The 12786-nt window shown below is 28.4% G+C and overlaps 1 protein-coding gene across 1 annotated transcript in view; it reads right to left on the reverse strand.

The window, feature by feature from the left end:
• Nucleotides 1-12786, reverse strand: part of LOC145321570 (uncharacterized) — a 44313-nt gene that overhangs the window by 11156 nt on the left and 20371 nt on the right. Inside the window, exons 13-18 of the mRNA XM_080163007.1 lie at nt 12154-12231; nt 11524-11600; nt 2312-2384; nt 1781-1875; nt 1168-1267; nt 180-259 (exon numbers count right to left, since the gene is read on the reverse strand). Of these exons, the coding sequence (XP_080019133.1) occupies nt 180-259; nt 1168-1267; nt 1781-1875; nt 2312-2384; nt 11524-11600; nt 12154-12231 (503 nt within the window). The remainder of the gene's footprint in view (nt 1-179; nt 260-1167; nt 1268-1780; nt 1876-2311; nt 2385-11523; nt 11601-12153; nt 12232-12786) is intronic.

Consider the following 12786-nt stretch of genomic DNA (forward strand, 5'->3'; position numbering starts at 1 on the left):
GTTAATATTTCCGAGGCTATTGGCTGATATTCAAAGACCTAATTAAAAGTCGGCACAGGGTGGAAAAACAGTTATTAAACCCCGTCTTTAATTTAATCGTATTGTAATCAATGGTTTATTAATACTAGTGGCCTATGCTTCTATGGATGTTGTCCTTCTTAATTTACATAAAGTTTTACCTAATGTTTGACATACAGAAATGTGGAAATCTATCCGAGTGATGTTGACATTTAGTGGGGGAATCTAAGCCATGGTAAACCTAAATAAAAATCATATGAACAATAGCAATATAATTTATTAAAATACTCGCCCACTCAGAGACGTCTAAGGGGGAAAGTAAGAATGTGTATCCCCCCCCCCCCCATGCCCGGATAAATTTGTTTATGCGATTGGGGCGATATTTTTTTTAAGGCTTGGAGGTCCTCAGGGTAAACTATCCACTAAATGCTCATATTGTTATAATATCGACACAAAAGTTTGACAGGGTAGATGTTGATTAAGAATTAACCAGTAAAAAGGGATCTCAAGGAATAAAACGACAGAGGATTAAGTAGAAGTAGTAGTTAAAAACTATCGGTGGAAAAGTTTGAAAAAATTATAGTTTATTCGACCCATTTAAGATTAAAAGTTTTCACGCGAAAAAAATGAGAGAGCGTTTATAAAAACCTTTGGGGCCATTATTATTTACTGTCCAATGCCCCCTCCCTCCCTGCTCTAATACATATTAAATAAATGTAGAAGAATGAGGAAAAGAAATGTCAGCAATGTCTAGTGAATAAATAATTAAGAACTGTATTAATCACAAATATTTTTGTTGAGTACCTCACATCAATAATATGAACATAGTACTAGTGACTTCGCCCCAAACATTTATTTTTAAAAAAAGTTGAAAAAATAGGATTATATCTTCTGTTAATAAATCTATCTATCTATCATTTTAGAAAGCCTTTTTGTTATTTTTAGAATTCATTATGTTTAATTTTAAGTGTCTATTTTTGTAAAATCAAATCTATACAGTCAACAGCCGTAGTTAAGCTAAAACGTTTTTTTTATATATTCTATATAATGTGCAAATATAAAATTTTACTTCTTCTACAAAAATGAAAATAGTAAAAATGTTAGATCTTTGGAAAGGTTGTAGATTCTAGTTTCTGAAGTGGTATATACCTGTCCACAGACGACTCCACAATCCAGAGTGAGCATCATGGCAGATCCATTGGGTAGGACTACAGGGTTGTTACTTGTTAACCAGTGGGTCTCTCCTTCACTACAAATTTATTTAATCAGCTAATACCAACAACGAAATTAACGCAGAAAAAAATCTCTAAACCTATACGTGATTTTCAGCTGTCGTTGGGGGGCAACACACAGTATAATTGATAACCTTTTCATCTACCCCCCAAATATTATTTTAGATTTAATTCGCTTGTTTGCTAAAACTTATTCCTGATAATAATGACATAGGGTCTAATTGACATATGAATTAATATTAAAGAGATAAATCAAAAGGAATAATAGTCGCAATAAAGCTAAAATCATATAGTATGGCTATACGGACTTTCTGGCAGTAATTATGAGTTGCTACGCTTTCTAAAGTGTTCCTTGTCAAAGTTTGACCGTCATACAGTGAACATCCAAACTGTTGCAGAAATCATTTCACCATTTTTGAAATTGATAGGAAAACTCTTACATGCCTAAAGTTACAAGAACTATCCGTAACGGACGGTCAGAGATACGGACCCCGGATGGATGGGTTTCCCAACCCTAATCCAATATATACCTGAGTTCTCCAATTTCTCTGACGCTATAGAGCAGATCCGGATGTAGGACGTCAATTCTGGCCTCTGAGTCATCAGAAGGCCTCACAAAATGGCACTAAACAAAATCTATTTTAACATGGTTGCAGGAGTGTATATTCTGCACAATATTCATTTTTTATGCTGCAAAATATTTATCCCCCCCCCCCCCAAAAAAAAAAAAAATGGAAATAATCTTTTCACTACTCCTTAATTTTCATTTTTCCCCCCTCCCACCTATTTTTTACAAAAACCCCCACCCTTCCCTCCCCTTTATCAGAGGATCCATGGCCAAATGCCCGGGCTAACAAAACTGGTAGTAATATTATAATTTTTATTTTATTATCCGTGGAAAATTGTTCTTAATATGATGTTTTACATGAGTTTTCGGTATGACTTAGAAGTGGTTCTAATCCAGAAGATATTAATCGATTACGAAGCCATACTGTAAAAAAATCATTAAATCAGATGAAAATTGGCTAGATGAAAAGTATTGAAATATTTTTGAATTTTACCTTAACATGATCAGAAGTGAGCGTGTTCATATCGTTTGGGTTCCAGGCATGTATCAGCAGAAGTCCAGGTATTCTAGATTCATGGATGGATAAAGAATGTGCCTAAACATGCTGACCTTTTTAAAGTTTAAATAGCGGCTTGTTTTAATAGTTGAAAAATGACATGCATATCGTTAGAACTGCCATAAGCTCTAGTTTATGTTTTTTGTGCTTCGTTGTACTACGTAATAATTGGGTATGTTGTCCAAATATACAAGATATATAAAGCTATTCATAGTATACCTTCTATAAGGACACCATAGTCCTATTCAGTCTTGTTCTAATTATCCAAATATATTAGATATATAAATATATGGACAGTATACCTTCTATTAGGACACCATAGTCCTATACAGTCTTGTTCTAATTATCTAAATATATTAGATGTATAAATATATGGATAGTATACCTTCTATTAGGACACCATAGTCCTATACAGTCTTGTTATAACTGTCCAAATATATTAGATATATAAATATATGGATAGTATACCTTCTATAAGGACACCATAGTCCTATACAGTCTTGTTCTAATTATCTAAATATATTAGATATATAAATATATGGATAGTATACCTTCTATTAGGACACCATAGTCCTATACAGTCTTGTTCTAATTATCCAAATATATTAGATATATAAATATATGGATAGAATACCTTCTATTAGGACACCATAGTCCTATACAGTCTTGTTCTAATTATCTAAATATATTAGATATATAAATATATGGATAGTATACCTTCTATTAGGACACCATAGTCCTATACAGTCTTGTTCTAATTATCCAAATATATTAGATATATAAATATATGGATAGAATACCTTCTATTAGGACACCATAGTCCTATACAGTCTTGTTCTAATAGTCCAAATATATTAGATATATAAAGCTATTCATAGTATACCTTCTATAAGGACACCATAGTCCTATTCAGTCTTGTTCTAATTATCCAAATATATTAGATATATAAATATATGGACAGTATACCTTCTATTAGGACACCATAGTCCTATACAGTCTTGTTCTAATTATCTAAATATATTAGATGTATAAATATATGGATAGTATACCTTCTATTAGGACACCATAGTCCTATACAGTCTTGTTATAACTGTCCAAATATATTAGATATATAAATATATGGATAGTATACCTTCTATAAGGACACCATAGTCCTATACAGTCTTGTTCTAATTATCTAAATATATTAGATATATAAATATATGGATAGTATACCTTCTATTAGGACACCATAGTCCTATACAGTCTTGTTCTAATTATCCAAATATATTAGATATATAAATATATGGATAGAATACCTTCTATTAGGACACCATAGTCCTATACAGTCTTGTTCTAATTATCTAAATATATTAGATATATAAATATATGGATAGTATACCTTCTATTAGGACACCATAGTCCTATACAGTCTTGTTCTAATTATCCAAATATATTAGATATATAAATATATGGATAGAATACCTTCTATTAGGACACCATAGTCCTATACAGTCTTGTTCTAATTATCTAAATAGATATATAAATATATGGATAGTATACCTTCTATTAGGACACCATAGTCCTAAACAGTCTTGTTCTAATTATCCAAATATATTAGATATATAAATATATTGATAGAATACCTTCTATTAGGACAACATAGTCCTATACAGTCTTGTTCTAATTATCCAAATATATTAGATATATAAATATATGGATAGTATACCTTCTATTAGGACACCATAGTCCTATACAGTCTTGTTCTAATAGTCCAAATATATTAGATATATAAATATATGGATAGTATACCTTCTATTAGGACACCATAGTCCTATACAGTCTTGTTCTAATAGTCCAAATATATTAGATATATAAATATATGGATAGTATACCTTCTATTAGGACACCATAGTCCTATACAGTCTTGTTCTAATTATCTAAATATATTAGATGTATAAATATATGGATAGTATACCTTCTATTAGGACACCATAGTCCTATACAGTCTTGTTCTAATTATCTAAATATATTAGATATATAAATATATGGATAGTATACCTTCTATTAGGACACCATAGTCCTATACAGTCTTGTTCTAATTATCTAAATATATTAGATATATAAATATATGGATAGTATACCTTCTATTAGGACACCATAGTCCTATACAGTCCTGTTCTAATTATCCAAATATATTAGATATATAAATATATGGATAGTATACCTTCTATTAGGACACCATAGTCCTATACAGTCTTGTTCTAATTATCCAAATATATTAGATATATAAATATATGGATAGTATACCTTCTATTAGGACACCATAGTCCTATACAGTCTTGTTCTAATTGTCAAAATATAATAGATATATAAATATATGGACAGTATACCTTCTATTAGGACACCATAGTCCTATACAGTCTTGTTCTAATTATCCAAATATATTAGATATATAAATATATGGATAGTATACCTTCTATTAGGACACCATAGTCCTATACAGTCTTGTTCTAATTGTCAAAATATAATAGATATATAAATATATGGACAGTATACCTTCTATTAGGACACCATAGTCCTATACAGTCTTGTTCTAATTATCTAAATATATTAGATGTATAAATATATGGATAGTATACCTTCTATTAGGACACCATAGTCCTATACAGTCTTGTTCTAATTGTCAAAATATAATAGATATATAAATATATGGACAGTATACCTTCTATTAGGACACCATAGTCCTATACAGTCTTGTTCTAATTGTCAAAATATAATAGATATATAAATATATGGACAGTATACCTTCTATTAGGACACCATAGTCCTATACAGTCTTGTTCTAATTATCCAAATATATTAGATGTATAAATATATGGATAGTATACCTTCTATTAGGACACCATAGTCCTATACAGTCTTGTTCTAATTATCTAAATATATTATATATATAAATATATGGACAGAATACCTTCTATAAGGACACCATAGTCCTATACAGTCTTGTTCTAATTATCTAAATATATTAGATATATAAATATATGGATAGTATACCTTCTATTAGGACACCATAGTCCTATACAGTCTTGTTCTAATTATCCAAATATATTAGATATATAAATATATGGATAGTATACCTTCTATTAGGACACCATAGTCCTATACAGTCTTGTTCTAATTATCCAAATATATTATATATATAAATATATGGATAGTATACCTTCTATTAGGACACCATAGTCCTATACAGTCTTGTTCTAATTATCTAAATAGATATATAAATATATGGATAGTATACCTTCTATTAGGACACCATAGTCCTATACAGTCCTGTTCTAATTATCCAAATATATTAGATATATAAATATATGGATAGTATACCTTCTATTAGGACACCATAGTCCTATACAGTCTTGTTCTAATTATCCAAATATATTAGATATATAAATATATGGATAGTATACCTTCTATAAAGACACCATAGTCCTATACAGTCTTGTTCTAATTATCCAAATATATTAGATATATAAATATATGGATAGTATACCTTCTATTAGGACACCATAGTCCTATACAGTCTTGTTCTAATTATCTAAATATATTAGATATATAAATATATGGATAGTATACCTTCTATTAGGACACCATAGTCCTATACAGTCTTGTTCTAATTATCCAAATATATTAGATATATAAATATATGGATAGTATACCTTCTATAAGGACACCATAGTCCTATACAGTCTTGTTCTAATTATCCAAATATATTAGATATATAATTATATGAATAGAATACCTTCTATTAGGACACCATAGTCCTATAGAGTCTTGTTCTAATTACCTAAATATATTAGATATATAAATATATGGATAGTATACCTTCTATTAGGACACCATAGTCCTATACAGTCTTGTTCTAATTATCTAAATATATTAGATATATAAATATATGGATAGTATACCTTCTATTAGGACACCATAGTCCTATACAGTCTTGTTCTAATTATCTAAATATATTAGATATATAAATATATGGATAGTATACCTTCTATTAGGACACCATAGTCCTATACAGTCTTGTTCTAATAGTCCAAATATATTAGATATATAAATATATGGATAGTATACCTTCTATAAGGACACCATAGTCCTATACAGTCTTGTTCTAATTATCCAAATATATTAGATATATAAATATATGGATAGAATACCTTCTATAAGGACACCATAGTCCTATTCAGTCTTGTTCTAATTATCCAAATATATTAGATATATAAATATATGGATAGTATACCTTCTATTAGGACACCATAGTCCTATACAGTCTTGTTCTAATTATCTAAATAGATATATAAATATATGGATAGTATACCTTCTATTAGGACACCATAGTCCTAAACAGTCTTGTTCTAATTATCCAAATATATTAGATATATAAATATATTGATAGAATACCTTCTATTAGGACACCATAGTCCTATACAGTCTTGTTCTAATTATCCAAATATATTAGATATATAAATATATGGATAGAATACCTTCTATTAGGACAACATAGTCCTATACAGTCTTGTTCTAATTATCTAAATATATTAGATATATAAATATATGGATAGTATACCTTCTATTAGGACACCATAGTCCTATACAGTCTTGTTCTAATTATCCAAATATATTAGATATATAAATATATGGATAGTATACCTTCTATTAGGACACCATAGTCCTATACAGTCCTGTTCTAATTATCTAAATAGATATATAAATATATGGATAGAATACCTTCTATTAGGACACCATAGTCCTATACAGTCTTGTTCTAATTATCCAAATATATTAGATATATAAATATATGGATAGAATACCTTCTATTAGGACACCATAGTCCTATAGAGTCTTGTTCTAATAGTCCAAATATATTAGATATATAAATATATGGATAGAATACCTTCTATTAGGACACCATAGTCCTATACAGTCTTGTTCTAATTATCCAAATATATTAGATATATAAATATATGGATAGTATACCTTCTATTAGGACACCATAGTCCTATACAGTCTTGTTCTAATTATCCAAATATATTAGATATATAAATATATGGATAGAATACCTTCTATTAGGACACCATAGTCCTATACAGTCTTGTTCTAATTATCCAAATATATTAGATGTATAAATATATGGATAGTATACCTTCTATTAGGACACCATAGTCCTATACAGTCTTGTTCTAATTATCCAAATATATTATATATATAAATATATGGATAGTATACCTTCTATTAGGACACCATAGTCCTATACAGTCTTGTTCTAATTATCTAAATAGATATATAAATATATGGATAGTATACCTTCTATTAGGACACCATAGTCCTATACAGTCCTGTTCTAATTATCCAAATATATTAGATATATAAATATATGGATAGTATACCTTCTATTAGGACACCATAGTCCTATACAGTCTTGTTCTAATTATCCAAATATATTAGATATATAAATATATGGATAGTATACCTTCTATAAGGACACCATAGTCCTATACAGTCTTGTTCTAATTATCCAAATATATTAGATATATAAATATATGGATAGTATACCTTCTATTAGGACACCATAGTCCTATACAGTCTTGTTCTAATTATCCAAATATATTATATATATAAATATATGGATAGTATACCTTCTATTAGGACACCATAGTCCTATTCAGTCTTGTTCTAATTATCCAAATATATTAGATATATAAATATATGGATAGAATACCTTCTATAAGGACACCATAGTCCTATTCAGTCTTGTTCTAATTATCTAAATATATTAGATATATAAATATATGGATAGTATACCTTCTATTAGGACACCATAGTCCTATACAGTCTTGTTCTAATTATCCAAATATATTAGATATATAAATATATGGATAGTATACCTTCTATTAGGACACCATAGTCCTATACAGTCTTGTTCTAATTATCCAAATATATTAGATATATAAATATATGGATAGTATACCTTCTATTAGGACACCATAGTCCTATACAGTCTTGTTCTAATTATCCAAATATATTAGATGTATAAATATATGGATAGTATACCTTCTATTAGGACACCATAGTCCTATACAGTCTTGTTCTAATTATCTAAATATATTAGATGTATAAATATATGGATAGTATACCTTCTATTAGGACACCATAGTCCTATACAGTCTTGTTCTAATTATCCAAATATATTAGATATATAAATATATGGATAGTATACCTTCTATTAGGACACCATAGTCCTATACAGTCTTGTTCTAATTATCCAAATATATTAGATATATAAATATATGGATAGTATACCTTCTATTAGGACACCATAGTCCTATACAGTCTTGTTCTAATTATCTAAATATATTAGATATATAAATATATGGATAGTATACCTTCTATTAGGACACCATAGTCCTATACAGTCTTGTTCTAATTATCTAAATATATTAGATATATAAATATATGGATAGTATACCTTCTATTAGGACACCATAGTCCTATAGAGTCTTGTTCTAATTATCCAAATATATTATATATATAAATATATGGATAGTATACCTTCTATTAGGACACCATAGTCCTATACAGTCTTGTTCTAATTATCTAAATAGATATATAATTATATGAATAGAATACCTTCTATTAGGACACCATAGTCCTATAGAGTCTTGTTCTAATTACCTAAATATATTAGATATATAAATATATGGATAGTATACCTTCTATTAGGACACCATAGTCCTATACAGTCTTGTTCTAATTATCTAAATAGATATATAATTATATGAATAGAATACCTTCTATTAGGACACCATAGTCCTATAGAGTCTTGTTCTAATTACCTAAATATATTAGATATATAAATATATGGATAGTATACCTTCTATTAGGACACCATAGTCCTATACAGTCTTGTTCTAATTATCTAAATATATTAGATATATAAATATATGGATAGTATACCTTCTATTAGGACACCATAGTCCTATACAGTCTTGTTCTAATTATCTAAATATATTAGATATATAAATATATGGATAGTATACCTTCTATTAGGACACCATAGTCCTATACAGTCTTGTTCTAATAGTCCAAATATATTAGATATATAAATATATGGATAGTATACCTTCTATAAGGACACCATAGTCCTATACAGTCTTGTTCTAATTATCCAAATATATTAGATATATAAATATATGGATAGAATACCTTCTATAAGGACACCATAGTCCTATTCAGTCTTGTTCTAATTATCCAAATATATTAGATATATAAATATATGGATAGTATACCTTCTATTAGGACACCATAGTCCTATACAGTCTTGTTCTAATTATCTAAATAGATATATAAATATATGGATAGTATACCTTCTATTAGGACACCATAGTCCTAAACAGTCTTGTTCTAATTATCCAAATATATTAGATATATAAATATATTGATAGAATACCTTCTATTAGGACACCATAGTCCTATACAGTCTTGTTCTAATTATCCAAATATATTAGATATATAAATATATGGATAGAATACCTTCTATTAGGACAACATAGTCCTATACAGTCTTGTTCTAATTATCTAAATATATTAGATATATAAATATATGGATAGTATACCTTCTATTAGGACACCATAGTCCTATACAGTCTTGTTCTAATTATCCAAATATATTAGATATATAAATATATGGATAGTATACCTTCTATTAGGACACCATAGTCCTATACAGTCCTGTTCTAATTATCTAAATAGATATATAAATATATGGATAGAATACCTTCTATTAGGACACCATAGTCCTATACAGTCTTGTTCTAATTATCCAAATATATTAGATATATAAATATATGGATAGAATACCTTCTATTAGGACACCATAGTCCTATAGAGTCTTGTTCTAATAGTCCAAATATATTAGATATATAAATATATGGATATAATACCTTCTATTAGGACACCATAGTCCTATACAGTCTTGTTCTAATTATCCAAATATATTAGATATATAAATATATGGATAGAATACCTTCTATTAGGACAACATAGTCCTATACAGTCTTGTTCTAATTATCTAAATATATTAGATATATAAATATATGGATAGTATACCTTCTATTAGGACACCATAGTCCTATACAGTCTTGTTCTAATTATCTAAATATATTAGATATATAAATATATGGATAGTATACCTTCTATTAGGACACCATAGTCCTATTCAGTCTTGTTCTAATTGTCTAAATATATTAGATATATAAATATATGGATAGTATACCTTCTATTAGGACACCATAGTCCTATACAGTCTTGTTCTAATTATCTAAATATATTAGATATATAAATATATGGATAGTATACCTTCTATTAGGACACCATAGTCCTATACAGTCTTGTTCTAATTATCCAAATATATTAGATATATAAATATATGGATAGAATACCTTCTATTAGGACACCATAGTCCTAAACAGTCTTGTTCTAATTATCCAAATATATTAGATATATAAATATATGGATAGAATACCTTCTATTAGGACACCATAGTCCTATACAGTCTTGTTCTAATTATCTAAATATATTAGATATATAAATATATGGATAGTATACCTTCTATTAGGACACCATAGTCCTATACAGTCTTGTTCTAATTATCCAAATATATTAGATATATAAATATATGGATAGTATACCTTCTATTAGGACACCATAGTCCTATTCAGTCTTGTTCTAATTATCCAAATATATTAGATATATAAATATATGGATAGAATACCTTCTATTAGGACACCATAGTCCTATACAGTCTTGTTCTAATAGTCCAAATATATTAGATATATAAATATATGGATAGAATACCTTCTATTAGGACACCATAGTCCTATACAGTCTTGTTCTAATTGTCCAAATATATTAGATATATATTAGATATATAAATATATGGATAGTATACCTTCTATTAGGACACCATAGTCCTATACAGTCTTGTTCTAATAGTCCAAATATATTAGATATATAAATATATGGATAGTATACCTTCTATTAGGACACCATAGTCCTATACAGTCTTGTTCTAATAGTCCAAATATATTAGATATATAAATATATTGATAGAATACCTTCTATTAGGACACCATAGTCCTATACAGTCTTGTTCTAATTGTCCAAAAGTTAGAGTACTGTCTTCATCCCCATCCTAATACAAATTAAATAATAAACAAGGATGACAACATCCATAAGTTGCAAAGCACAAAAAAATCAAGAATGGAGATACGGACAAAGTGAGTTATAGAGCAGATGTTTAGTTGTAATAACAAAGAAAAGAAAGATAATATGCAAAAACTCAAGAAAAACACGAAGCTTTTAACAAATAAGGTGTATGTCTTTCTAAACATGAATGACAGTCAGAAACCAATGCATAGACTAGATGCGCATATGTTAAAGAATAATCACTGAAAATTTCAGCTGTCTATCTCCAATAGCAACTTAGAACAACATTTCCCCCAAGCGTTAAGGACTGATTCACTAACAGCCAAATAGAATTATAGATTAGCTTCGAGACAAAATATCAAAATTTTCAATAAAATAAACAAACATTCTGTAAAAATTTAGGAAAGGTTATGTTTCACTTTATGTTTTATGTTTTATGTGCGAAATTCGATTGGACAAATGGACGTATTGAATCTTCTACAGTTATAGAGTAGCTTAACTCCAAACAAGAACAAAAATGTGTAAAAAAGGACGCTAACCTGTGGTGTATAGAGTAGATGATTGTTTGTAATTGTATGCATCAGTTTACAATATTTCTTCTTGGTATTTCCGCTAACCTAACAACAAGTATGACAACATAAATAAAAGCATATCTCAACGAATTAACATTAAACAAACTTATGACAACATCTATAAGGAGCGAAGCAAAAAAATCCTTGATATATATTCGGACAAGGAGATTAAGATAAAGAATAGATTTCTTTGAGAAAAAATAACAAAACCTTTCTCACATTTTTTTTATATTCTTTAATATCTATATTTTGTAAGATGGCTGACAAACTGACGGTCAAAATTAATTAAATACTGGATGCTCTGAACAACGGAAGATTTAATTTTGATACTATTACCACAAAAACTTTTAAAAAAAAACCTAAAACAACAAAGATAAGAGGAAAAATGTGAAAAATATAGAAGTAGCTAAAAGCCTGCCTTTGCGCGGTCCTACCGCCATGGATATTTTTTACCTTACTATGCCATATATTAATGGGAATCATCACGTTTCGTACAAAACGTTTCACACCGACATGGACATACGTACATTACGAATTGTAAACATGTAAAGGATTAACAAAAATCGATATTCAACATTATTTGTAAGACTAAAAAGGTTG

The sequence above is a fragment of the Acartia tonsa genome, chromosome 1 (assembly GCF_053477335.1).
Source record: "Acartia tonsa isolate MP-2025a chromosome 1, ASM5347733v1, whole genome shotgun sequence".
NCBI lineage: Eukaryota > Metazoa > Arthropoda > Copepoda > Calanoida > Acartiidae > Acartia > Acartia tonsa.